This window comes from Aspergillus niger (assembly GCF_000002855.4).
Source record: "Aspergillus niger supercontig An09".
NCBI lineage: Eukaryota > Fungi > Ascomycota > Eurotiomycetes > Eurotiales > Aspergillaceae > Aspergillus > Aspergillus niger.
This window is the reverse complement of record NT_166525.1, coordinates 1,246,861-1,273,697: the sequence shown is the minus strand read 5'-3', so window position 1 is coordinate 1,273,697 and position 26,837 is coordinate 1,246,861. Positions and strand designations below refer to the sequence as shown.

General features: G+C 49.7%; 13 protein-coding genes across 13 annotated transcripts; 8 read left to right on the top strand and 5 right to left on the bottom strand.

Moving 5' to 3' along the window:
• Positions 1 to 900: 900 nt before the first annotated feature.
• On the top strand, positions 901 to 1,359 carry An09g05620 (uncharacterized protein; the record flags this gene model as incomplete). The annotated part of the gene is made up of 1 exon (XM_059749844.1): positions 901 to 1,359. One exon carries the CDS (start codon positions 901 to 903, stop codon positions 1,357 to 1,359), a length of 459 nt encoding a protein of 152 aa, XP_059606959.1.
• A 1,167-nt stretch (positions 1,360 to 2,526) lies between these two features.
• On the top strand, positions 2,527 to 4,774 carry An09g05610 (uncharacterized protein; the record flags this gene model as incomplete). Its single annotated transcript, XM_059749843.1, has 2 exons — positions 2,527 to 2,892; positions 2,939 to 4,774. 2 exons carry the CDS (start codon positions 2,527 to 2,529, stop codon positions 4,772 to 4,774), a joined length of 2,202 nt encoding a protein of 733 aa, XP_059606958.1.
• Positions 4,775 to 5,570: 796 nt separating this feature from the next.
• On the top strand, positions 5,571 to 8,160 carry An09g05600 (uncharacterized protein; the record flags this gene model as incomplete). The annotated part of the gene is made up of 3 exons (XM_059749842.1): positions 5,571 to 5,801; positions 5,894 to 6,091; positions 6,151 to 8,160. The coding sequence occupies 3 exons, from the start codon at positions 5,571 to 5,573 to the stop codon at positions 8,158 to 8,160; spliced, it is 2,439 nt and encodes an 812-aa protein (XP_059606957.1).
• A 918-nt stretch (positions 8,161 to 9,078) lies between these two features.
• On the bottom strand, positions 9,079 to 11,320 carry An09g05590 (uncharacterized protein; the record flags this gene model as incomplete). The annotated part of the gene is made up of 3 exons (XM_001393831.3): positions 9,079 to 10,084; positions 10,144 to 10,998; positions 11,196 to 11,320. 3 exons carry the CDS (start codon positions 11,318 to 11,320, stop codon positions 9,079 to 9,081), a joined length of 1,986 nt encoding a protein of 661 aa, XP_001393868.3.
• A 341-nt stretch (positions 11,321 to 11,661) lies between these two features.
• On the top strand, positions 11,662 to 13,203 carry An09g05580 (uncharacterized protein; the record flags this gene model as incomplete). The annotated part of the gene is made up of 4 exons (XM_001393830.3): positions 11,662 to 11,887; positions 11,938 to 12,044; positions 12,127 to 12,710; positions 12,774 to 13,203. The coding sequence occupies 4 exons, from the start codon at positions 11,662 to 11,664 to the stop codon at positions 13,201 to 13,203; spliced, it is 1,347 nt and encodes a 448-aa protein (XP_001393867.3).
• A 682-nt stretch (positions 13,204 to 13,885) lies between these two features.
• On the top strand, positions 13,886 to 15,837 carry An09g05570 (uncharacterized protein; the record flags this gene model as incomplete). The annotated part of the gene is made up of 8 exons (XM_059749841.1): positions 13,886 to 13,916; positions 14,010 to 14,136; positions 14,212 to 14,438; positions 14,593 to 14,797; positions 14,959 to 15,196; positions 15,310 to 15,402; positions 15,459 to 15,641; positions 15,745 to 15,837. The coding sequence occupies 8 exons, from the start codon at positions 13,886 to 13,888 to the stop codon at positions 15,835 to 15,837; spliced, it is 1,197 nt and encodes a 398-aa protein (XP_059606956.1).
• An 83-nt stretch (positions 15,838 to 15,920) lies between these two features.
• An09g05560 (hypothetical protein) lies at positions 15,921 to 16,237 on the bottom strand (the record flags this gene model as incomplete). The annotated part of the gene is made up of 2 exons (XM_059749840.1): positions 15,921 to 16,090; positions 16,192 to 16,237. 2 exons carry the CDS (start codon positions 16,235 to 16,237, stop codon positions 15,921 to 15,923), a joined length of 216 nt encoding a protein of 71 aa, XP_059606955.1.
• Positions 16,238 to 16,329: 92 nt separating this feature from the next.
• On the top strand, positions 16,330 to 18,426 carry An09g05550 (uncharacterized protein; the record flags this gene model as incomplete). The annotated part of the gene is made up of 5 exons (XM_001393827.1): positions 16,330 to 16,534; positions 16,594 to 17,616; positions 17,669 to 17,737; positions 17,791 to 17,930; positions 17,992 to 18,426. 5 exons carry the CDS (start codon positions 16,330 to 16,332, stop codon positions 18,424 to 18,426), a joined length of 1,872 nt encoding a protein of 623 aa, XP_001393864.1.
• A 588-nt stretch (positions 18,427 to 19,014) lies between these two features.
• An09g05540 (uncharacterized protein) lies at positions 19,015 to 20,830 on the top strand (the record flags this gene model as incomplete). The annotated part of the gene is made up of 2 exons (XM_001393826.3): positions 19,015 to 19,164; positions 19,244 to 20,830. 2 exons carry the CDS (start codon positions 19,015 to 19,017, stop codon positions 20,828 to 20,830), a joined length of 1,737 nt encoding a protein of 578 aa, XP_001393863.1.
• Positions 20,831 to 21,057: 227 nt separating this feature from the next.
• An09g05530 (hypothetical protein) lies at positions 21,058 to 21,862 on the bottom strand (the record flags this gene model as incomplete). Its single annotated transcript, XM_001393825.3, has 3 exons — positions 21,058 to 21,249; positions 21,349 to 21,422; positions 21,520 to 21,862. 3 exons carry the CDS (start codon positions 21,860 to 21,862, stop codon positions 21,058 to 21,060), a joined length of 609 nt encoding a protein of 202 aa, XP_001393862.1.
• Positions 21,863 to 22,956: 1,094 nt separating this feature from the next.
• Positions 22,957 to 23,316, bottom strand: An09g05520 (hypothetical protein; the record flags this gene model as incomplete). Its single annotated transcript, XM_059749838.1, has 1 exon — positions 22,957 to 23,316. The coding sequence occupies one exon, from the start codon at positions 23,314 to 23,316 to the stop codon at positions 22,957 to 22,959; it is 360 nt and encodes a 119-aa protein (XP_059606954.1).
• Positions 23,317 to 23,345: 29 nt separating this feature from the next.
• Positions 23,346 to 24,492, top strand: An09g05510 (uncharacterized protein; the record flags this gene model as incomplete). Its single annotated transcript, XM_059749837.1, has 2 exons — positions 23,346 to 23,423; positions 23,905 to 24,492. The coding sequence occupies 2 exons, from the start codon at positions 23,346 to 23,348 to the stop codon at positions 24,490 to 24,492; spliced, it is 666 nt and encodes a 221-aa protein (XP_059606953.1).
• Positions 24,493 to 24,526: 34 nt separating this feature from the next.
• An09g05500 (hypothetical protein) lies at positions 24,527 to 26,724 on the bottom strand (the record flags this gene model as incomplete). The annotated part of the gene is made up of 7 exons (XM_059749836.1): positions 24,527 to 24,659; positions 24,752 to 24,906; positions 24,994 to 25,197; positions 25,375 to 25,528; positions 25,635 to 25,743; positions 26,143 to 26,558; positions 26,669 to 26,724. 7 exons carry the CDS (start codon positions 26,722 to 26,724, stop codon positions 24,527 to 24,529), a joined length of 1,227 nt encoding a protein of 408 aa, XP_059606952.1.
• Between the last annotated feature and the right edge of the window lie 113 nt (positions 26,725 to 26,837).

Sequence of the window (26,837 nt, the reverse complement as noted above, 5' to 3'; positions counted from 1 at the left end):
TACCCCCGCAAATCCTGACTCAGCTATTAGTCAAGCTTCGCTGCCTCCCTTTTCACTGCTGGATGCATCCACAGTATGGAATAGCCATGAGTAGAACTCGGAATATTGTACTTCAGGATATTATGTAATATCGTGATTTCTCACAAACTCGCGGTAAGGCATGTCTGCATAAATTTCTGGACAATGACAGAGTGGTATCCGTTGTCACTCGAATCATCATGTATTGACAGGTTCACTTACTATTCTGAAGTTAATATAAATAAGCTTCACGGAGATACTATTAATGGTATCTAACACATGGCTCCACATAGATTTCACTCTTAAGCAGTCTCTATAATGGTGCTCTATTATTCTTCGGTACCCTCACTAGATAACGCTGCAGCTACTGAAATAGTATACTGTGTGCATGTTCCAATCCCGCTGCAGGGGGATCAGTGATGGGAGATGGAAGACATCCGTGGGTACCGAACTAAGGGGCTCGGGCCTTGATGCTTCTCCATCTGCACGTAGAGTGGATTTCGATGTCTCTTATCGTATGGAGTACTTTCAGTAACACCAATTAGGGCACTATGTGTCACTCAAGCCGTGATGCCCAATGCTTTTACAGAATAACAGTACTGTCATGTGACTCATAACTTGATCATAGATCATGCAGTGGTTCATTGGGCCAAATTCGCACAATTAAGAAAAACTATTGACTTTACATGAAGCCTGGTGGATAATATCGATCTAGAAACAGAGTATGCAACGAGAAGGATGAGTTGATTGCCGACATGGTTTCTTCAACACACCATTCACTGTCACCCTCACCGCCTGCGTCGCAGTATATAGCTAGCTAGTCATGGTCTCCTAGATGCAGCTATATCATGGCACTGAAGTAGGTCAATATACGCAGTCATTATGGGAGACGAACGACCTGTCACTGGTATCAGTCGCAAAGAAGATTACATGAGCCCTCATGATAAGTATTCATACGATCATAGCGATGAAAGCGACAGCGACGTTGGTGTAACCTGGTCTCCTGGTGACGGAATTTGTCCATCAACAGCAGAGTTCCATCATTGCTGTCGGTCAAAGTTCGATGAATGGAGGCATGCAATCTCAATACCCCCAAACGACACACTCTCTTTCTCCTTCTTCTTAGAGACCTTCTTAAGCCTCCTCAAACATGTCCCGCCGTTTTTACACGGCCTCCCGGAAGATGTTAATATTACAGGGCGCAGGAGAACGTTTCTTATGCTTAGATCCTCTCTACAGATACGATCAACAGACGATCCAGACTGTGACCAACCTTACAAGCTGATTGATTATCTTCAATGCCTCGGATCTCCAAGGCTTGCCGGCAAGTCTATAAGCTGAAGGCTGAGACGCAATTACATACTATCCTTCCTTTTCATACCGAGCCCTTCCGCTCTGGGTATTTTACAAATATTGTTTTAGCTTGGTCGTACATTGTCTCCTGCCGCTGGGCTGAAATATTCCAGCAAGCAGGTTGGAACAGCCAGATACTTCATGAAAATGGTGTGCAGATCGAAGACTCTTTCTGGCATCTTGTCACGCAAGGCTGCTGGATAGCACTAGCGAAAAAAGAAACAGCAAAGTTCTATTCTCCATGGATGTTGGCCAGTGAGGGGACTAAAAAAGACCGGTAAATCTGTTATGCCAGTTTATCATCATTGCTGTGGACTAACAAGTCAGAAGCAATTGAGTGCCGGTCACACCAAACTCGTCTCTAGCTTTCGATATCCTCGTGAACTTCTGCCTATCAGAAGGACTGGAGGTAGAATTGGTCACCGGGATTGCTTCTATTTTATTATTGACATCGCGGAATGCACCCTCGCCTAGCTTCGCTCCTCCTGTAGTGGTTCCGATTGCTTCTGCTGTCTCTCCACCAAGGGCAAAGGACGTGGTCTTACGTGATCTTTACCGATCTATCGATAAGTTTCTCACTTTAAGCTCCACGCAAGACGCTTTGGACTCATTAATATGCAGTTCTTTCTTTGATCCGTCTATTCCCTGTAATTTCATAGGAGCTGCATCCTTGGGTGTGAGGAAAGCCCTCTCAACGGCGGACGAGATTGATAACCAACAGCCTAACAGCCATGTATTGTCGATCAATTCTTCCGAAGTGAGCTTGACAACGTGGTCGAAGAACCTAAGCATCGCGAGCTTAGCGTTGAGAACATTTTGCGGTGGATTAATGAAACTGAAAATCATTGACTCTAGCACCAAATTCTACGTCAACTCAATCAAGTTACACTCCGTTGCACTATCTCAAACCGTCAAACATGAGCTAAAAACCGGAGCTCCGTCAGATGCTTACTATCTTGGCGGACTATCCTCCATATATCAAATTTATTTCGGTCGGCTAGGGCATATAGGAATTAGAGCACTAAACCGGTCGATGTTGAAGCTTTGAATGTGGTGAGCTGAATACGCGCGACGCGAAAAACGCGATCTCACCCCCCGAAATTAGCGCAATTACACAGATCCTTTGTATAGCGCAGCAATAACCCCTGAACCTCGATGACTGATTTTCCCAAAAAGGTCCTACCTCCGGTTTTCCCTTCGTACGAACCCACTGATATATGCTTCCTCCACGCTATGAAGCTTTGCGAGAGCTGTATTAGAACGATCCAGGAGACTCTCCACCGTGGGGCGGGTGGATCTACTCAGCACGAGCTGCTCCAGTATCCCCAATTACTCAAAGCATCTTGCTGGTTATGCAAGAAACTGGTTGCCTGGGTCGAAGACACTCATCCTATGCTATTCAAGAAATGGCGAGGGCTGCCTATGACATTCGTCTTCAACCAATCTGTTGTCGCCATACGAGATGGCCCCGGGCATTTGCTCCCCTGTGAGATAGTGGCCATGCCTCGGTTCCGAGGCGAGGTCATCGATAGCGATGAATGCGTGATTAATTTGGACTTTATGTCAGAAGAAGGTGAGATGTAGTTTTAGAGGACTTGCCCGGAGTAAAGCCGGAACTAATCTGTCGAGGGCAGAACTCCGTCGTGCCATGAACATTGAAACGAACCAGCAATCCACTACCGCGGACCTTAACCTCATCCAAACCTGGGTCGATAATTGTACTCAAAATCATCACAGGTGTATCAACCTATCGGCAGAATTATGGTATCCGACCCGATTACTGCACCTGGCCTCCGATGGCCAGGTTAAGCTGGTCATAACCAAAAGCACATGCCCCAAGGGTCCGTATGTGACACTCAGTCATCGATGGCAACAAAATGCACATCGATTTACTATGCTACTGTCCTCGACCATCCAGCAAATGCAGCAAGGAATTAACGTCCGGCGCTTGCCTCGGACGTTCCAGGACGCGATCCTGTTAACCCGTCGCCTGGGTGTGGAGTATCTATGGATTGATTCTCTATGCATCATCCAAGATCCTGGGGATCAGTCGGACTGGAACCGAGAGTCCATACTCATGGAGAAAGTGTACTCGCACGCATTCGTGAATATTTCCGCGACTTTGGCTGAGAATGGCACCGAGGGACTCCTTGTTCCTCGCCAGTCGCATGCCTTTTCCGCTCCGCCTGGAATTGAAGTAAATGCTCACGGAAAGATCGAGACGCAGTACATCATTAATAGCGATTTTTGGCACGACCAAGTAAGCAATGCGCCGCTTAACAAGAGAGGCTGGGTATTCCAAGAACGGTTCCTAGCACGCAGGGTCATCCATTTCGGACCGCGACAGATAGGATGGGAGTGTCAACAAATGCAAGCCCTGGAATCCTTCCCTAGAGGATTACCCCCTACCTTGACCGTCGGTTCCAGGAGTAAGCCGGCGATCTATGAGGCATTACGAGAACTATCCCAAGTCGCCTTGGCGAGTCCGCAGGCTGCTCAGAACGCGCCGCGTTTTCCAACCGCTGATCTCCAATTTGCCGAGTGGTGGAATAGTACAATGGAAGACTATTCACGATGCAGATTCACCTTTGTGAAAGATAAACTGGTCGCGTTGGCGGGAGTGGCAAAATATGTCGCGAGGAATCGGCCAGCTGATCGGTATCTAGCGGGTATGTGGCAGAGTTGTTTGGCGCATAGTTTGGCTTGGTTCCGCATCCACCAGCGCGGACGCGTATATTCCAACCGTGACTACATTGACTGTCGTGTACCAAGCTGGTCCTGGGCATCTTTCGATGGTGAGATATGCTTTCCGTCAATAGTACAGGGTTCTGTGCATCAATTCATGAAGGTTGTCCAGTTGGCTGAGGACCCGCTGCTTGTCGAGCGTTCTTGCAATGTGGATTTCGATACATCGCACCACAGCTTTATCAAGATAGAAGGCTTCCTCTTACCAGTGCACATTAGTTGGTCAGAAGGAACGATCGAAAGTCTTGGCATAGTTGGTCATGAGCTTCGCTTCAGTGAAAACGAGGGACCAGAGGGTACACATATTGACCTAGAACAGGACGATTGGCTTAGAGAGATGGCAGACACTGGACATTTATACCTGGTGCCTTTATACGCCTCCACCTATTCCATGCAAGCAATGCTACTAGCACGTGTAGGAGACACGGGTCATGATGTCTACCGTCGAGTTGGGGCAATCGAGATTGTCATCGCGGCGGTATCGACAGACTTGTACCAGGGCATGAATGAGGAAAAAGAGATGGGAGAAGGGGACATCGATCACCCAGATGTTCCATTGATTCTGAATCAGAATGCCCTGCGTCTGCTAAAGTTTACCATGGATACCAATGAAAATTCCAGCGCGAGGAAGTTTCGTTCTGTGATTGAGATTATTTAACCAGGCAATCCTAGTGGCAGACCACCCCCTGAACTATACCTATGAGATCAAATTTCATTGGCAGAGGAGTAACACGCCATAGCTTTCAGGAATACTTAGACGAATACCAGCTGTTCTAGGCTAGAGTGGCGGGCGTAATCTGACTTCTGTACCCTAACTGTGACATGACATAACCTTCTGCACCTGGGCACACAATCCCATCCCCACATGCGGTAAGAAAAGCTGTATCACTTTGGATTCAATAACATATTCTATTCTCCATTGGATTTCGATGTTCTAGGCCTAAATAACTGCACTGATTGCACATAACCCAGAAAAGGCTGGACGATAAGGTACGATTACCGCTCGAGGTACGAATGTCTGGGCTGATATTGAGGGTGTCTTTAGCTTATCAGTAACTCACCTGGTAAATGCATCATCCTGGAAGACATGAAACAGAAGGGTTTAAATCTCTACTGCAATATTTACGGAGTACTGCCTGTTTTCCTTGCATAAGGCTATACCATCTTTGTATTAGCCGCCAGGCGCAGCCGGCTATCTCTACTCATTGGGGAAGATGACAAGGCTGACAACCAATTCATAACCAGATCATACGGACGGAAGACATGAACAGATAAAAGGGGGCATTCAAGCCCCGACCTCGTCTGAGCGCTTTTTGACTTCAATTGTCAATGTTCCCCGCAACAAAATGCGCTGGGGTCGACGGTATTCGCGCGTCCACAGCGACCAGAACTCTGCCCATGCAGAGCCCATAGAGCTGGAAACTGGCAACCCAGGCGAGTCCGAGGAACAGGAGATGGGGACCCGACAAGCACCAGGGTTTAAGTTAGTACCACAATCGGACGAGCTTGACACTGACAAACCTATCCTTGAAACAACCGCAATTGATCCTCGCTCAACTACCTCCCCTCAAAAGCGCTGGTCTGACCCGGTCTGGCTGTGTGTCTACGGGAATACTGCCATTCTATTGATCAACGTAATATTCACCATCGCTGCTGCCTCGTGGGCAGCCTCTCACGATGGAGATGTGACGTTTGGATCGAATACTCTGTACGAGGGATCCTGCACCCGGATCAAAAAAATGAAGATTGGGATCCATTTGATCATCAACGTCTTCAGTGTCATCCTGACGGCAACCAGCAGCTTTTCCTGTCATATTTTGATGTCGCCCTCCCGAGCCGACGTGGATCGCGCCCATTCCGAGCGCCGCTGGCTCACCATTGCTGTGTTTTCCATGCGAAACTTCAAAAACCTCCGGTGGCCCCATCGAATGCTGTGGATTCTATTGACCGGGACCTCACTCATTGTACAACTCATGTAAGTCAATACTTACCTGAACATAAGACTGATATCGACAAAGACACAGCCCTTCCCAGGAGCGTTTGTCTGACTGGCTTAGTTATAACTCTGTGATCTATTCCTCCATCAATGCGAATTCCTACGCCGCGCTGATTGCCTCGCATGAATTTGTCTCGAACACCAGCATTCCCACCTCTGATTTTGAAGCTCAGTCTTGTTACCCTGTGGTCGATCTCGCATGGAATATTTCGGATCTCCGAGCAAGCATACTTAATGGAGAATTTGAGGTTCTAGACACCCAGTCATGCATTGAAGCATACGCCGTGGAGTACCTTTCTGATCGACGAACGGTTATTGCGGTTCCCTCCGAATCAATGACTGCCAACAGCACGAGGTTGTACATGAGCGGATATGGATGGCCTGCCAGGATCTACGGCGTGAATAACCGTTCCAACGTGATACAGGGGAGTGGATTGATCGGGAATTACTTCGACTCTTCTGGTTATCACCCTGGCGACGCATTTAGTTGGATTTGTAGCTGGAGCGATGCCTACAAGAACTGCACCAAGGAGACTGCGCAAGCTATGAGTCCATGGACGATACTTGGGGAGACGTGGACTCCCTCCACTTCGATACAACAGTCCAATAAAACCTCATTAGATTGGATGGAAGTGGCCTGGACATCAGATGCAGATCTTGAATTAGATTGGAGTGGACTTAACAAGACTGAAAGGACAGATCTGAAGACTAAACTCGAGGCCAACCCAACGCAGGAACAGCTGAAGGCTTATATTCGCCACCGTGATTGGAGCAACACGACATTTGCAGACAGCGTGACGATTACTTCCTCTTGCACAAATGAGGATTGGTATAAATATTTCATGTATGGGGCTCCAGACCGGAATTTAGCCTTTCCAATTGAGTATTGCCTGAGCCAAAAGACGGGCGATCAATGTCGGCTGCTCTATCATATGCCCATTGGGGTAGTTATGATTATATGCATTCTCCTCAAAGTGGTCTGTTTATTTTGTCTGGTGAACATCGACCGCCGCACCCGTTTCCTGACAGTTGGCGATGCCGTGTCTTCGTATCTGCAAAACCCAGATCCTTTGACCAAGGGCTGGTGTATGCTTTCCAAATCGACGGTAAAGCAGAGCGAAGAATGTCCCTGGGGTCCCAGCTGCGACCACGAGGGCAAAAGCCAGCCGCTCCCACCCCCAGCCCATCCCGAGAAACCCTCCATCAAGATAAGACAGTGGTCGAAGGCGTGTAACACTTGGTTCTCACTGGGCGCACTTGTTATCCTGGTGATTTACATCGCCTTAACGCAGACCTTGCCCGAATACGCTCAAGCAGCAGCACAGAACGAAGCATATGAGGACGTCCCGATCTCACAGATCTGGAAGATCAGAGGCTTTGGCTCCGTGCAGTCTGATGCCCTACTCACAAACCTGGCTACAACCTACGTGGGCATGGAGCTGCTCGCTAATACCCCACAATTTTTAGTATCATTACTATACTTCCTGTTCAATGACTCTCTGACCCGCATGCTTCACGCTGCCGACTACAACAGCTATGCGGTCTCGCGCCGGCCACTACGGGTCTCCTTTCCCCAGGGCGAGCAGCGATCCACATTCTACCTGTCCATCCCGTACCGTTACTGCCTGCCGCTCCTGCTCACCTTCACGCTGATTCACTGGTTCATCTCGGAAGGAATATTCTACGTACAGATCCTCCCATATGACCTTGCTGGCAAGCCGCTTTCCTCCTCCGTCCTGATGACGTGCGGAATATCAACCATCCCTCTCGAGGTAGCGATGTTTCTCTCCATAGCCACCTTGCTGGGGATCTGGTTACTTTCGGCCCGGAGATTCAAATGTGATAGCATGCCCTTTGCAATTGGATGTAGTGTTGCGATCAGCGCCGCGTGTCACCCGCCTTCAAATGACCCAGATGCAGCTTTCAAACCAGTGATGTGGGGTGCCTTGATGGATGATACTGATGGAGCTACTGATGTGCCAGCTCAGCACTGCTGCTTTACATCCTTGGGTGTGAAGGAACCCCAGGGAGACCGTATGTATAGTTGATAGCAAGTAGTAGCAATCACTCATCCCCTTTCTTAATTATATATATATTGAAGGAATTCTTTCTATATATCTAAACAGCTATCAGATCTGGGTACTAGGTCTAAAATAGCGGCTGCTTGATAAAGCAAAAAACTTGCTAGTATATAGGTATTTACGACTATACTTATATGAATGTATATGTCGCTTTCATAGAATTTCGTTTATCTACTTTCGGCTGCCAGAATTTTCTCTACGTAGTAGACTTTTTACGGGTTGACTTTAGCCCCGGACGCCCTGTGACGATTCTTCCGGGGCAATATGTGGACCTGTGGATGCCATCGCTCAATCCATGGTCATGTCAGAAGCTTGCTTGTAGTCTCATTTGCCAACTGAAGGAGACCTTTATAGCGCGAACGCTTAGATGCTTGTCTAGCTGCATTTATTACACGATTTTACGGGTTAAAGCAGTATAATAACCAGTTAATCGTTGTAGAAAGGCAGAATAACCAGCTCGTAGAATAGTTAGAATGAATATTAGTAGGGTAAGCGTTCTATTTAATATATACTAAGACTAAGAAGTAATAGAAGATAGTGAGCGCCTGTTACTTATAATAGGCAATGTAGGGGAAGCGACAGTTTATGAAAGCGGATAGACAAGATTTAGACTATTTAAGAGGTAATAGAAGCAATACTAGAGCGTGTAGATGTCGTTTAATACCACCAGGTGCTAAATCAGGCTAGCAGCAGGTAAAGTACGCGACCCTAGGTCTCTGCGCGGCTGGACGTTACATAGGAAGTGACGGTCACTTTGTGACTCCTGTGTTATAGGGACGTTCGATTATATTCTAGAGAGTAGGGATTGGATTCTAGTACCAGATCAGAAGCCATAAGGGTAATCAAGATAGATCCTCCCAGTTAAAGTATCCCTGCCAAGATCCATTACTTTGGCCAGAGAGACTCCCGCAGCTCACCAAAAAGGGCATTGATACTCTGACCATGATAGCTAAAGCATTCATCGCTCCAGGCCATCTGAGAGGACGCGTCTTCTCTCGTTAATTCATCTGGAGCCAGCGATGCGTATGAATTCAGGGGCACCTGATCATCTTTAGTTTGCGCAGTTTCTGAAAAGATCTGAGCGGTGTCCTTAATCCCTTCTTTGGCGTGTTGTCTGTGGGGAGCCTGGACAATCTTCAATAGGAGCTGGGTCGCTCGACTGATTCCACTGCTAGGCTGACCCGGCCGTGTGTGTTTATCTTTCAGAAGGTGACAAATCTCAGTGACCTCGCATCTCCGGCGCTCTGAATCAGGAAGCCCTGGATGCGCCACGACGTCTATTGTCAGGACGAGCATGGCGTTGAATGTGTGTTGATCCACACTTTGCGAGCGACCAAATATACCAAGTCGGCCGTGGGGCATCACCTGACGTATCCTCAAGAGTTTTTCCGCACACTCTATACCGGTTTTATACGAAGCTGCAAACATCGGATCGGAGATTCCCTGAGAGACAAACGGCCGATGTAGGCGGCCAAGGCGGGAATAAATGCCATACAGAAGTACAGCGCGCTGCTGCGTGACGTACGGCCGCTCCTGGACTAATTCTGCAAGTTTCGCCTCGTTCCCTTCTAGTTGGAAAAACCACGGGAGCTCATCCAGGAAAGACATGTATCTGTTGCTGATATCTAGTATGAGGGGATATATGGGTTGTAGAGGGCGCGTAGTCTTCGCCTGCTGGATCGTGTCCATGGCTTCGCGACAGAGATGGGCGAATTTGATGCGATAACGAAAGAATGACATCGAAGTCAAGTGGTGATCGGGCCTCGGGGCTGCTGGATTCCCCTCTAGTGCCACACCTTCGTCTTCTATATTAGCCGGGTGGTTGACCGTCATATGATAAGGACTGATAATGTAGCTGCCGTGCTGTGGACCTGGAGCACTTCCAAGTAACCTGGAGATGATTGTCAATATTAGATAGAATGAGTCTTTTGGTAACAAACGTAGACAGACCAATCGGCACAAGTAAGATGCCACCATAAACGGCGCTTCATCTCTCTTTCCAGCGGGTTTGGTTCCACGTTTGGCCGTTCTGCATCAATATTGTGTATCCCCATCTGGGTCGCCTTCGCATATGCGAGACCTTTCAAAGTATGATATCTTTTTGATTGGCCTTCTGAATCCCAAAGAAGAGACATAATAATGAGAACCGATTGCAGGGATATCAAGGAAGACGAGAAAATCTCATCGGTTTGCAGGATGTTTTGAAGAGCGGTCTCCTTCCAACAGGTGGATGTCTCTGTGTCCAGGCCTAATCCGTGGGCTAAAAGATTATGCCCGGACCCCAAGTAAAATGAGGCGGAAGCAAATATTGATAGAAAAAATGTAACACTTTCATTTAAAAGACTGATCGATTGTGACCGTTGGGAATAAACCTTTTCGAGGAGATCCCGTGTTGACGGAGCATGAACTACATGACTCAGACAGTCTATTTCTTGGATGTAGTGTTCAAGTAGGCATTTAGCTGTGCTGAGCTGGGGGAGCTGTGTATCTGCTCCCAAACCTGGACTCAGCCAAGACGCCCGCGAAAGTTCTGCAGGACCAGCTATAGTGGTGCCTGCTGTGCTCAGTAAACTTTCGTTTCCGGACTGAGAATCCCACATCTCTTCAGGCTGGGAGGACGCTGCAATTGACTCCAGGTCGTCCCATTTCTGGTGATCGGTTTCCAAGTATGTCGTGTTGAATTGTGGCGGGAGGGTAACTGCCAAAGAATCTATGTCCCTCGGATTTAAGTTTTTTGGTGGACCTGAACTTTCGAGCAACAGTTGCTCTATCCTCTTCAAACGATCCTTTATTTCTTGAATATCTCTAGCTGAGGGTTAACCTAGAGGATCGGAAAGGGTAGTTGTTGGGGACATATACTCCTCCAGCGATGTACAGCTTAGACGATCATAGTGGGCTCTTGGGAATGTCTGGTGTCTGGTTCCTGCTGGCACCACATTGATCAGCCTCAACCCTATATTCAGCTACTTTCCACCCTATCTACCTTCGGAATATTCACACACGGTATCTCTGTCTTTGCAACTGGAACAAGGACGTTTTTTGTCACACCGGATCTTCTTAAGCCGGCAGAAATCACATGACGCTGGTAGTTGCCATGCACTTCGCTTTGGCCCTGGAGCCTGATCATGGAATGGCCTCTTTAGTGAGCTCATTTGAAGAGAATACCTGGTGCAAAAGGTGTTGTTTTGTAAACGATTTTCTTTTTTGATGGTGATTGTCAAGAGTGACACATTTCTGAGTGTGGATCTGTTGTCGATCCGGACCCCCGCGGACCCCCGCGGACGCCCGATCCAATCAGATATGTGCGTCTCTCTTGGTTTAGATCGAAAAAGGATGGATTGTGGGTTCGTATGGGCGTTTGCCCACAGACTATGCTCGATCCAGTTTGGCAGCATATCCAAAGAGCTTTGTAGGAGATTCATGACCCTTGATGGCTTGATTGTGATATAAATAGGACATGCAGAGTACATGATCAAGTGCCGAAGCAAGCTTCCACATCTTCAGCTCAAGGAGTCGTATTCTTCCAATTCCCGATACTCGCGAAAAATGAGCAGGGAGAATGTTACGGACGAGCGGGAGCCTCCAGACATTGAGCGAAATGAACCTGCCAAATTTCCAGACGGTGGACTTCGTGCATGGCTCGTAGTTGTCGGTGCTTTCTTTGGACTCTTTACAAGTTTTGGGTGGACCAATTGTGAGCAACACACCATTCTGGACAAGCTGACGCTAATTCCAAATCATCAGGCGTTGGCATATTTCAAGCATACTATCAAACCCATCAGCTCCGAACCATGTCCGCCAGCACCGTGTCCTGGATTCCCGGGATATCTATGTTCATGATGTTTATTACGGTAAGCTCCATTCTAACATCTCGACCAACTGCTCAAGTCTTATATCGGGTAGACATTGACTCAATTAAATGACAACCTGCAGGGTCCTTTTGTTGGTCGGCTGTTCGATGCATACGGGCCTCGATGGCTTCTGCTCATCGGGTCTCTGCTACACGTATTTGGACTTCTGATGGCTTCATTTGCTTCTCGGTATTATCAATTCATCCTGTCTCAGTCAATCTGCAGCCCTTTGGGTGCGAGTATGGTGCTGTACTCCTCGTTCAATTGCGTCGCAACCTGGTTCCGAGAAAAGCGCGCTTTGGCAATGGGCATCACCGCAAGTGGCTCCAGCCTGGGGGGTGTTGTCATGCCAATTCTTGTCGATCATATCATCGATAGGAATGGCTTTGGCTGGGCCATGAGGATTTGCGCCTTATTCATGCTCGCCTTGCTGGTTGTGACCAACTTAACCGTTCGCTCCCGGCTAAGACCGCATCCCACTACTTTGACTTTGACGAGTTATTTGAAGAACTTTACCGATATACCCTTCGTTCTGGTGACATTGGCGAGCTTTTTCTATTCGATGGGGATGTTTATCCCCATTACATATATCGTCACCTACGGCCAACATGTGGGTATGCGGACTAGTCTCGCTGGGTACCTCGTCTCCATCTTCAATGCTGCAAGGTAGGTGACAACGCAACAGAGCCCGAGATTATCCTTGAACACATGCTCATGAATGCAACGTAGTGGCATCGGCCGAGTACTGCCGGGGTATGCGGCAGACAAGATCGGAAACTTCAATATTTCAATATGTGCAGCGGCCCTGTCTACGGTGTTTGTCCTAGGCTTATGGCTCCCTGGCCACTCTCAGGCAACTGCGATTGTGTTCGCCGCAACTTTTGGGTTTAGTTCTGGGACCTACACGGCTCTGAGCCCAGCTTTGGTCGCCCAAATCTCGGACATTCGTGAGATTGGCACCCGGTCGGGAGCGCTGTATGCTTTCATGTCAATTTCGGCATTGGTCGGCAGCCCCATCGGCGGTTCGTTAATTGCCAAGGCGCACGGAGAGTATTGGAAGTTGCAGGTCTTTACTGGCATGATGCTGGCGGGAGGAACGCTGTTCTATTCTGCGACTCGCTTTCGCTTGACCAAAGGCAAGGCCTGGGTGAAAGTGTAACAGAGCTCCTGGATATATCTGCGTTATTAGTTGAAGTGATGGTCACTTGAGTGTCCGATCAATTGACGACGCTTAAATCGTCTTTATTAGGCCACTAAGCCCGTTCCTTAGACGACTAGTTCAACGATTGGATTGACATCGGCTGGAGGATTCTGGCGCACTGGTTCATTTCTATATCGAACATTGGGACTGACCGGGATTAGTATAGTAGCCGATTAACGCTGGCTAGAACTATAATAGCAGCTAAGCTCACCTTAAGATTGCTGTTGTGTCTGAAAAACGACCATCTCACATTCGACTCGGCTATTCGGAGGACTTTGAAGCTCTTACATATGAGGGAAAGGTCTACGCAGTCTTGAGCACCTTTAAAAATGCTTAACCAGGAGTTCCGTCGCTAGTCCAGCAATTAGCGGTCTGTGAGTACAAGTTCCAAATGGGGGCTGCTTGATGGAAAAATCTTGCTAGTATATAATCTTGAAAGTTATTTACGACTATACTCACTTGAATATATATGTTACTCTTATAGAATTTCATTTATCTACTTTCGGCTGCCAGAATTTCTTTTACGTAGTAGACTATCTTGAACAGTGTCGACTCTTACACACTACTCTGTAGTTCCACTGTGGGGAATACGTAGGTATTCTTGTTCCGCAATTGATATGTGAAGGATTCTACGTTAGCGATGGTTGAGCTTGAGATTTGGTTGACTGCAGGTCGTAGACTACATGTTGTGAACCTCCATACCTAAATCTGCCAGGCCGATTGTTCATACAACAAACTCCCCAAACTATACTAGACTGAGAAAGCTGTCGTGATGCAGAAGAGTCCATGGAAACTCGTTATCCAGCGCGGATATATGTTCCGAGTCAAAATCATCATAAGTGACAAGTGGCCTGTGAGGCTGAAGGAGCAGGAATCGGAGTCTCCACGCCGGTGTGAACGACCCCGTGCAACTAATAATTTACAACATCTCGCCAGTTGTAATGCAATATGGTATAACAAGTCCAGGGTCGTGCTCTTGTTGGCAATGATCCTACTGCGTGAGGCGCAAAACAGTTCCCACTCCGGCGGAATAGATATCCAACCCCCACCCCCTATCAGGGGTCTCTTGTTTAGAACGCTAGAATCCAGGACGAACATGCCCTGGTGGGACTTCATAGAGTCTAGTCTAGTCCCTATATTGCGCGGGGCAATTTCATGGCCTAGAGCGTTTTCACCAGAAGTGACCAAGTCTTGTCAGAGTTTTGTGGCTCAGACTCTAACTAGAGACTAGTGTCACTTTAGCCATCTGCTGGATAACCAGAAGCACCCTTAGGAGCAGACTTGCGACGCTCCATCTAGACAGTGCGATACATTACCAAGATGTCTATCACATCGCTTGATTGACAGCTGAAAGGAATGGAGGAGGATCACAAAGCATAAAGATGACGGACGTGAAAGGGTTATCACACACATCCTTTACTATTCTTTCTTCGATCCTCGATGTTCGGAATAGGCTAACCTTGCGGAGGATTCGAATCACTTTCTCGGATCGCGTCTTTGCAGTGGGTCTCGGGCGAGACTGGCGTGGCGGAGCACCTGACAACTTCATCTTGTAGTCCGACTATGTGCAGCGAAGAAATAATCCGATGGCAATGTGATAATCGCAGACACCACATGTGGGGATAGACCCTGTTCTCACCAACTGCTAGCTATTCCAGAATGAGCCATTCGGGATGAGCTTCGATCTAGGCGTTGCGGCTGAATTCGCTCGAGTGTCTCTTATGTACCCCAGCTTTTGGCCCCATGTGCTCAAACACTGGTTCCCCTTGGCCTTCCCAGCCCCCGGGAATTGAGTTCTGCTTCGGTTCCATGCATTGGGCTAGGTATAGTGCAATGCTCATCTTTATTTGCAAATTTGCAACAATGTCTTGTGATTGATGCTAAACCTGATTCGGCAGGTGGCTACGCTTACTGCTTTTGCCTGCTCATGAGCAGATGCAGAAATAACAAAGTGTTCCAATGAGCTGATGATTGCTGAACCGTCACCCCCCTTATGCTTAATTAAGCCTCTTTTCTGTTTCTTGACTGTGAAACCCTGACGCTGTCAAGACGCTGTGGATTCAGGTGGCACAGTGCTGGTTAGGCAACTCCGTGTGCTTCTCAGCCTCCAACCGTCAGCCGCAAGGTTACAATAGCCCCTCTATCAAGGCATCACATGTAAGATCTTTCTCATAACAACTGATTCCTTCTTTTGCGCTTTTTCTCACTTTCAGGAGAACCATGCATGGAGCCTGGCTATTTCAGGACGACGACCGAAGGAAGATGGATCGAGGTACCCGAAGAAAGTGGGCAATGGCCGTGGGGGCGAAATCTACCATCGCCCTCCTCATGCCCCATTCAAACTGCATGGTCGTGTTGGTTTCTCCATTACCCTCGTGGCTTCATTTGCTGACGATGTTCTGAAACAGTGCCCCTGTCTACAATTGGATTAATTGTTCATGATACTTTCATGCCTTGTACAAATTGCCTGGAGCTCCTGTGGGAGCTAACGAATCTTAGGATGGCCACGGACAGAAACCGAATGGAACGTCACAGATCTCAGTTTATCTCGACAGTACTAAGGATGAAGCAGGCTATTACGGTCATGACTGATTAGGAGGTCTCACATTCAAGCTACTTGGGCGTTGTTCCACTACGACTTCATACGGGGATCATCCTCTTAATCGCCCCCAATCTCACTCTAGAACACGAAAATCTTTCCTCTCGGTTGGCCTTGGGTCGACTCCGCCCCCCTTGAAGGATGTAGCCTCAGGAGCTACTTTCAGGAACCTACCCATTACGCACGGCTTGTCATGTCCTGAGTGGGCAGTGTCAGAGCCTTGGCCGGGGCTCTGACCTGGTGTTGCTGAAGGCACACGGGAACTGTTGGTTGGGGGCCAATGATCCATCCGACTTAAAAGGGTGATAAACATCTCCCAAGCTGGAGCAGATCACAAGTACTCTTACATTTCATTATCGTCGCTCTCTTCATTTCCCTTCTTGGGACAGTCATTCTTTTTGTCTTTTTGTAAAGACAGTCGTTCTTTAGATTGCTTCATTCCTATACCTTCATTTTACTTCATCCGAACGAATATCAGGTTCAAGATGGTTAACCCTCTCCACAATGGAGTGGCCACCGGTCTCTTGGCTTCCTTCCTCATCCAACAGGGTTTGGCTCTAGAGTTGACCGCATTCAACCCTTCTACAACAACGAACACGCAGGTCAAGGTGGCAGTGGCTGGGACCGAAGCTCAGTCTCAGGACTATTCTAGCATCGATCTGCGAACCAGCCACTCGTTCTACTGGGGTGGTAAGTGCAAGTTCTTGGCGTGTGACTATGCAACAAATTGGCTAACATGTCTGGAATAGCCTCTTCCGGTGGCGGGTCCACCTTGGGTAATCTGACTGTTATGGACGAAAGTATTCTCCCCATGGAGACTTTCAGCGATTTGCTGGAGAATATTCAGTGCACCAACTCGAGTATTACTTTGGGCTTCTCGGACTTGGATGCGTACTCCTATGCAAAGAACTCGTGGACTTGGGTGAACAAGGCCGCCAACAACACCTTTCTTATGGTGGCTGGCGTCCAGCAATGTAGCTGGAATACCCAGCGTGTTCCTTTCGTCATTACGGGGGCCAACTTTTCAAACAACTCTACAGTACGATTGGCCGGCAAAGCGGCGACCTGGGATGATGTTCTCAGGAATCATGAGATTACCATCGGCAAGGCCCCGAGTGACATGGCAGTCGAGCTCTCCAAGCGAGGCATAACTTCAGGAACTAAGTCTGGTTCGATCAGTATTGACAAAACCGCGTCCGACAAATCAGTGAAGATCTTCTCGAAAGACGACCTCACCCTCAGCGCTGAATGCAAATCATGCGGGACTAGTGGTGAATTTGACATTGAGTTCAAGTACAAAGTGAAGCCAAGTGGCAGCAGTATTTTTAGCGAGATCGGAAGCGCATTCAGTGGAGATTGGGATGTCGAGACCGCGGAGCTTACACTTACACCAAAAGATGTCGCGCTAGACATTACCCCTGCCCTGGATCTGAGCGGAAACTTGACAAAGTCCTACTCGGATGAGGCGCAGATCGCTTCCTTGACCCTTGAGGGAATCAACATCCCCGATATCTTCACCTTGGACGTGCAGCTTGCTTTCGACATCGGGGCCAGTGCTGGACCCGTCAATGGCGATGCGTCTATCTCCTATCCCATGAAAATCTCACTTGACAATGATGCAGAGGCTGTGCTCGACATTGCGAACAAGAAGGTCACCCACAAAGACTGGACCCCGACCATCAAGACGTCTGGCGTTCAACTCGATGCTGAGATCGATGCCACTCTTGAGGCATATGTCAGGGCTTCCCTCGAGTTGGTCTTTTCGATCGGTAGTACGTACAACACTCTGAAGTATAATAAAGTTGCATCGCTAACTCGGTCCAGGTAAATGGGGATACGAAGCCGGCATTTATCTCAAGCCCTTCCTGGCAGTCGACTTCACTGCCGAAGCATGTGAGTGAACTGACAAGGCCTGGTGTATGGTAGCCTCTGCTGACAACATGTAGCCACGAGTAAAACTTGCTCGGACACGTCCAAGAATTACCACTATGCGATCGAAGTGGAGCCTTATGCTGGAATTGAGCTCGGTGCGGACGTTGCTAAGAAGAGCGACGAGGGTAACCCTATTGCGGATGCCACTCTTGCGGTAAGTCAAGTCTAGGCATGAGTCCAACTGCGATTGTAGAATTTGACTAATCCCTTCGCAGTCCTTCACCCAGTCCATGTCGTCGACCTGCATTGGCTTTGACAGTATCACTTCGACCAAGACGGCCACCTCCACGAAGACCAAGTCGACTGATGAGTCCTCGTCCGACGATGAAACTTCTACCAAGTCCAAGTCCAAGTCCAAGTCGTCCTCCAAGTCATCCTCCAAGTCATCCTCTAAGTCGGCTTCCAAGTCGGCTTCCAAGACCAAGTCTCATCCTAGCAGCGCCTCTGCATCTGCAACCCCAACCGGCCACTCATCCACCCACAAGCACACCTCCGGCTCCTCCAAGTCTTCGACAATCAGCGAAGCTAAGATCACATCATCTCCTAAGACCACCTCGGCCAGGGCCACGAGTTCCCACGCGGCTGCTAGCTCGTCTGCTCACAGCGTGCACAACCACGGCCGCAGCTTCAGACAGCATGGCCGTATCTAAGCAACTTCCTTGGAAGTAATGAGCTGATGCTACCTTTGACAGCTACCTTCATGTTATGATTTCACTTCTTGTCTGTGTGTGCGCATACAGGGCAACTGTACTATTCTACTATAGATTATTTGATTGGCATATAACGTTGGATTTATACGTTCGTGTAATGATTCAGTTAAAGAATTACAATAGCTTCACAGCAATCAACTTATATAAACTATCTGCCTCCACATATGTAATGAACTTGAATTTTCTATCGTAGCTCGGCGATGTACATGATTTGAGTGTAAGTTGGGTCCAGCGTCTTGCGAATTGCATGCTTCGCTACCAGTTTCAAGCGAGGTGAGCGATGGCCATATGTACAATCAGCTACGCATTCCTAGAATATCCGAACCTCTTAGCAAATTAACGGTATCTATGCTACCTGTTCGGTAGCTGTACAGAACAGAGTAACCAGCATATAACCCAGTTAGTAGGGCGGCCACGATCACGTGCAAAGGCCGGAGCTCCGCCCTCTCCGCCTCAGGATCCATATCGGTGCCTCACTTACACTCTGCTTCACCCTCTCACTCATTCTCAACAACAACCTGCCCAGCAATGGCATCCCATCAACTCGCCATTGCCAAGGCCTCCTTCTCCGCAGGACTCCTGCGGCCAGACCCGACGTCCGTCGCGCGCGACGAAATCACAGCCTTCCACACCAGCCTAGACCGGGCGCTATCGCATTGCACCCCGGCAAACATCCAGGTTTGAACCGATGCGTCCTAACCCACTGGCCAATACCCCAGAAGTACTAAAATAATGTTCTCTTTTGCGCACCCCTTAGACCTGCAAACAATGGCTCCTGGAATACGTCGTCTCGTCAGGTAACCGCGTAGGCGGATGGGCCAAATACCTAGCTGCGTTGTCTGGATCTTTCGAATCGTCATCATCCACACCATCGCCGGCCGAGACTGGTGGGAAAAGGTCGACATCGACATCTGGCAAGCGAAAACGCCTTCATATCCTGTATCTGCTGAATGATGTGCTGCATCATACGAAATACCATCTGGATACGACCGCCGCGTTCAGCACCTTGAGCGGATCGCTGCAGCCGCATGTGGTCGAGCTGTTGGGCTACGCAGCGTCGTATGATCGCGAGAAGAACCCGAAGCATCATCGTCGATTGGATGAGTTGCTCGATATCTGGGAGGAGAACCGCTATTACGGGAGTGATTATGTGAATAAGCTACGCGAGGTGGTCAAGAATGCTTCGGTGTCCGGTCCGGTCAAGACGTCGCTAAGTGTCGAGGAAAGTAATGTGGATTTCTCAGGAGCTGGTGCGAAGCCAATGCCCTCGGGCAAGGATGTCCCGTTCGTCATGCCGGCTACGCATGGTGATCCATCTATGCCCTACTACGACCTACCTGCCGGAAACCTCGTTCCGCATATCATCCCAGATTCGACGGTACCGCTGCGGCCGGAGTCGATCAAGCCGCTGCAGTTCTTGGCTGGACCGGCGGATGAGAATCTTGTCGTGGCGCTGAAGAAGTTCCTCAAGGACGTGGATCGGATATATGGGACTGGAGAGCCGGAGCACGAAGAGGACGAGGTTGTGGATATTGATGATCTAGGCCAGGTGGTCGTCCGCGATGCCGATGGGGAGGTAATCGAGGGAGAGACATACTACGGATGGTCACGGTCATTCTGCCAACAGATGAAGAAGCGACAGGCGAAGGGAGACATGAGTCGCAGCCGGAGCCGCAGTCGCAGCCCCGTCAAGCGCCGACGATACAGCGACAGCGCCAGCGACTGGAGTTCTCGTTCACGGTCACGAACTCGTTCACCACAGCGCAGATCACGCCGGCGTGATTCCCGATCCCGAACACGGTCTCCATACCGACCTCGCAGTGCATCCCGGTCCAAATCGCGGGAGCGATCCAAGTCCTATTCTCCGCGTCCGCCAGCTCCACGATCCATCCCTCCTCCGCCTGAATACCATCATCAACCCCAATACCCCCCACCACATAATGCATATGGCAATACGGCACCGCCACCTCCTCCGCCTCCGGTAGGATACCATGCACCACCACCGCCGCCACCGCAAATGGGATACCCTTCGGCCGCCGGCGTACCACCGCATTTCGCTTTCCCGCCGGGCGGACCGGCACCGCCTCCGCCTCCGCCCCCGAACTATCAGGGAACTTGGCCGCCACCACCGCCGCCTGCGATGAACCTTGGGGCAGCACATCCACCACCACCGCCGCCGCCGCATGCTGCGCATCAAGGGTCGCATTTTCCGCCGCCGTACGGACAGGGTCAGTATGTGCAGCAGATGCCACCGGGGTCATATCATTTCCCTCCGCCGCATCCAGGGAGGGGAGGATGGTATGGTGGAGGTGGAGGAGGACGAGGTGGACAGGGCTGGCGCTGATATCAACTCAACTATTGTACTGATATAACACTACATTATGCCATATATCATTAATGAACGACAAATGACAGTCGACTAATCCTACATACATAAGATAAAACATATCACATCCTAAAACTAACCCATATACTATACCAGAAAGCAATCACAGAATAAGAACAGTCCCCAAACCCCACACCTTGAAAGAACTAATCTTCCATCTCGAAGGCTCCATCATCGCAGAAGCACTAGCTAGCACCCGCACTGGCAGAAGCACTGGCAGATGCCGACGCCGACGCCGACGCAGAAGCCGAAGCCGAAGCCTGCGCCACCAACATGCTCTCCCTCTGCTTACTATCATTAATAGCATCATTCTTATCCTTGATCGCATCGTCGAACGGTTTGCAAGCCGACGAAATGGGCTGGGAAGATCCTTCGGACTGTCACCGACACCATTAGCTTCACATCACATACCATACCATACTTTCCCCTCCCCAAACCAATCCCACAAAGAAATACCGGAAATGGGAAGGACATACATTCGGCTGCCCATCACAACACATAACCTGATGCGAGCATTGATCATTCGGCGTATCGTCGCTCATTCCTGTACCTGTACCCATTACCATCATCATTAGCCAATCCACCCCCACAAACACAACTTACACCCCGAAGGGAGAATAGGAAAAAGGGAAAGGAAAGGAACATACAATCCAACCCCAAAACGGAACTAATATCAACGCCCCCGATCCATGGAATCAACATCCCCAAAGGCTGAGTGATCTGGGACGCGATATCGTTGATGGATTCACAGCATTGTTTGGAGCGGTTGGACGGGGGACAGGTGGAGTTGTTGGAGTCGGCGATGGTTTCGTCGACGATGATTTGGGCGATGGCGGAGGAGAGGCCGTCGGGGGTGTCGAGGGTTGAAGAGGGAGTTGATGAGGAGGATGGGGAGGAGGGTGAGGATGAGGATGGGGAGAGGGGGATGCAGGTTGTTTGTGTTAGGAGGGTGGTTAGGGTGGTGGTTAATGTGAGGATTTTGAGGAGCATTTTTTTTTTCGGTGAGTGTCGTTGGGACTTCTTTGTGACTTTTGTGTACTATATGTCTCTGTGTTAGAGAGATGGGTTGCGTGTGTGTTGGATGTAAAGTGGAGGAGGTGGAATGATGGTGAGTATATAGGGTGGGTGAATTGAAAATAGGAGGATAGGGATGAGAAGGGGGAGGGAGGACATATTCTCCTCGTGTCTGTCTCCCTCCCCGTTGCCTGGCAGGCTGGAACAACATTCCAGGGGATACTTAATCTAAGTTGACTCTGGTCTGGAATGGTATGGTTTCTGGCCAGGATTTGATGGAATGCGGATGCGATACTCCCGTTGTTCCGTCAGCTGTCTGTCTGTCTGTCCCTGTCTAGACACTACAATTGTTGCTGCAGACTGGCTGATAAATACCCGAGTAGACTACTAGACTACTACAGCACTCGTGCAGCTGCTTCTCGCACATGGCTTATACCCAACACACACACTGCAGGAGCAAAGCACGCAAGGGATATGAGTCATGATTCAGAAACCGTGCATTAGTAGATACACCAGGACCAGCCTCAAAATAAAGATGATAATAATACACAGGAAACAAGGAAGGAAAACAGGAAACTACTATGCCAATGGCCGCATATATTCATGCACTGCTCTCTGCACTACATGAACAGCACAAAGTGAGTGACAAGGGTCAGAAACAAGCCAGGGGCTGGCAAACCTAAAAAGTCCTCTCAGCAAACAAGAGACGATGTCAGAAATGGTCATGTAGTGATCCCAGTTCGTTGTCAACTCAAGTCGTTCAATTCGAGGTATTGGTGGAAAAGAAAGAAAGAAACAAGAAAACAAAACACACATGCAGTAGGGTCTCACGGAGCCTCGGCTCGGACGTCGCCCGTCTCTATGAATCGCTTCGCCATCGCTTCGAAATCAGAGCGCTCTCGCTTGTCAATCATAACGCCGGGAGACACGTCAAATAAAACTTGTCTTGGACGACGTGCCTCCCCAGATTGTCCACAGACTCCACCGTAAAACGTAATTCGTGAACTCGTCCCCAAGCCAGATGAGGGAAGCAGCCACTACAGCTGCCCCTTCCTCACCCGGGTAAGCCTTCAGAAGGACAGGTCGGCCGAGTTCACGCCGGACTTGCGTCTGGTAGATTCGGAGCTATCGTGAGCCGCACTAGTCGCGCCGGCAGCTTGACGGGCAAGCATGCCGCTGGTCGAGCTGCCGCTATTGCCGCTGGTTTGGCTGCTGCGGCTGCTCCGGCTGGATCCCTTTTCGTCGTCTAGGTCGGTGAAATCCGCCATCCGGCGTTGGGTGTATTCGAGCATGACTCGGCTGTAGTCCTCCACGGACGAGTGGGGGTCGACAGCTCGGCCTGTCTCAAGGTGGTCGCCAGGAGGGCGACAGCCTTCGCCCCCGGTAGGGGGCATGGAGCGGTATTCGTCGTCATGCATAGCAGTGGCCATCTTGTTGTTGTCTAGATAGGAGATCAGCCATGTCCAACCGCCGCAAACTGCTAATCATGCAAGACCGGCTCAGAGAACATCATCGTTCACACGAGACCGCCATCAAGGTCAGATGATCTGCCGACATCACGTATGAAGGGTGAGACCAGTGCATCAAGGAAGATCCCTCTTTCATATATAAGACAATAGACTGCGTACACTTACCCCAAGATCAAGTGGAAAAGGAAAGGTAAGAAAAAGCAACAAGCAACAATTATTGACTGATCAAGACAATAATAGTTTCAGGAATAACCACGGAAGCAGTGTGGGATCTCCAAAATAAGACTAGCACGCGGTTTCAGGTGGACAGACTTGGTACGCAGCAGCTTTGGGCAGCAACAATAATCGGGAAACTCTTTACAACGGACCAACATATAAGATGGGACCACCCGCAAGATAAATGTTCTGACCAGACCGACATGAGATCACAAAACGGACCATGACAGAACCGCTGGAGCGACATGTCGACCCTAGGGAGTAGGCTCGACTTGTCCATGGCCCGTGAGCAGAGGAGTCCACCGTGTTGTTGTGTCTCGGAGACCCTCATAGGACAGCCATGACATCATCTGCCGTCGCAGGGCTCCTCTCAGTGGCATCCTTCATGCAGTAGAGGGCCGATGGGGCCTGCACCGGCGTTCTTACCTTCTGTTTCTTTTCCCCCCTCCACTTCATCGGTGCGGCGGCGGAGGCGGCGGCGACTGGGGCCCGGACCAGACCTCCTCCATCAGGGAGGGAAGGATGATCGGAAATAACCGTACTCCACTGGCTCTCCTCGGCCGGTGTTACCCCCGGATGGTCCACGGTCCCATCATTCAGAGGAGCAGCATGAGGTCACCGATGGAATGCAACTGGTGCATTGGAGAATTCATGGCGTCGAAAGATCGACGGTCTGCGCTTACTGAAGTGCACGTCCCTGCAGATCGGCACTTATACAGGCCGAGGCCTGGAAGAGTCTGCAGGCCGCCTAAGAATCCAACAAGAGGTATGATGGTTGACAGCGAGCCATCATGGTGGGGAGGAAGGGAGCTTGTCCCAGGAGCTAGTTGCACAATATGTGTGATAGAGAGAAGGAGGGAGACTATGGGGACGCGATGTGTCATGGTTGAACCTAAAAGTGAAAGGACGCTAGTTGACTAGGAGCATGCAAGAGGAGGTTTAGTGTGGAGGATGGCTACTGATCATCTCCGGTGCCAGTAAACTGCGAAAGAGAGGATGTCTGTCTCCTCTTCACAGTAGTAGTTACTCCATTCTCAACCGGAGAAGTTCTTCCAGCGCTATGGCGGACCCAGGACCCATTCTTCTTCCTGGGAGGGAACCGACAACCGATAAAGATGAAACTAATCAACAACCCTGCAGAAGTAGTAGAGCAGTACCGAACAGGGGGGCCAGTTCTTACTGGGGAAGCAGTTTTTGGATCGGGGAAAGCAGCGAGACTTTGGGAAAAGCGATGGAGACGATGAATTCATCCTTGCAAATGCAGACCGATGATTGGCTGATGGGAGGAGTTCGGAACAAGCTAGTGCCATGGCTGCATCGGGAATGGCGCTGTGCCTGGGGCGCGCGTGACGTCATGCATAAGGCCGCCACCGAGTCATTTCTGCTCGTTTGGCTCCATCTTCATCTTCAACACCCATTTACGAGGTATGATGAGGTCCTCCAGATGCTCCATTCTCCATTCAGCAAGTCTTCTTGTCCTCTTCCTCTGTCCCAAGAGTTTGGTATGGTATATCCTCCAACATTGCCAATCTTCCTCCCTGGAAACCCTCTCTTTCTCTCATTCCAACAACGCCTAGGTGAAGCAACATGTGAAAGGCAGTCATTCCGAGCACAATATCGCACTACCTAGTCCATCATAGAGTTAATGATCCGGCTTCGGGCCATTCTACAACGGCAGGCAATGTATACTGCAGAGTCCGGGAAGCCTCCCGGATTGGATCCGATCTGTTTGGTGGCCCATATGCACCTTATGCGCTAAAGATCGTTGCCAGGACACGCAGTCAGGGACGCACACAAACACACCTCCCAGCCTCCCCTTTCTGCTATTCTTCGGCTGAGTGTTGATATCCCACAGCGACCCACTCCTGTAAAATCTTCATCAGCAGAAGGTTCGGTTGGTGGCACCCCAGGTGGATCATGGCGCAACACAAACTGCTCGCGTAAGAAGTTGGCAGCCCTGAAAGGCACTTCCTAGACTAGCGCATTTGATCTCCTCGGGACACTGCACTACGGGCAGCTAGTAGATAGCCCGGCTCAAACGGGCCACAAACAGATAGTATTACTGTGCCTGTGTGTCCAATCCAGGCAACGATCCCCGGCAACTAAGTTGGCTGCTGCTGCTGCTGCTGCTCTCCCACGCGGAGATTGAAGGCGGAAAGTAAAACACGCTGTCTGCGGACTGCACAACCACCGACCACTAGCGATAATCATAATCAAACAAAACTTGGAACCCTTTCTGGGTCTATATCACAGGAGCGAGCGGTGGATTATCACACAATGTGACATCTGTTGCCGTGGACCCATCGCGGAACAATGTTCCAGGAAACCAATAATGAATTCCTTCTCGGCTCTCACGGCGCGGTTGTTATTCCCTCGTCTGGCGTTTTCGTGAAGGAATACGCCCATGATATTGGGATGCCACGTCTCCCCACCCCCACGTCAAATAGAGAAAAAGCACAGGCGTAACTGGCCCCATGGTTCCGGAAGTATCAGACGGTGAGATGGAATCGCCGCGACTAGCGAGGAACAATTGTGTCTAACCGCTCCCATGATATCACGTTGTCTTCGGACCTCCCTTGACATGTTTTTCGCGCTCTTGAGCAAGCGGGGGAGAATCCCATGGACTAGACCCGAACAGACAGAATATTGAGAACCTGAACCTGAACACCCTGCTTAACGGTTGTCTAGGCATACGCGCCTCCTCGGTTATGGGACGCTTCTTCACGTCATACCGCCAGGGATCGTGGAACCCATGATGTTGTCTGCACCACTGGAGGCGTCCAGTCCTGCTGCGAGTCAGATTATGACGATACGACCACCAGACTCCCTCGCATTGATCAAGTCCTGGCTTCCAGTGACGCCACGTATTCTCACCTCGCAGGCCAGATAACGCTCGATTGAACATGCTGTCCTCCCAAGCGCCGTCTTGATGACATGACATTGCTGAGACAGTGTGGCCGATCATGCTAGGGGGGTGAAGGCTAGGCCTGCTTCTCCGCTCCGACGATGTCATATGTTTGCGGCCCGTTTGGCCGAGTCAGCTCGAATACGTACCTTTTCATCACACACTATCGACATTCCCCGAATTGCCTATAACTCTGAAAAGAGAAAGAGACACTCCACGTTGCCGTAGAGTGAAACATCCAACGTCATGCCTCAAACTCAGCTATCGATCCACCACTCCTAACCCGAAATGAAATTCACGTTGATACCAAGGATGTTTGTTCCGATTGACCAGCTCCATTACCAGGAGAAAAAAATGCTCT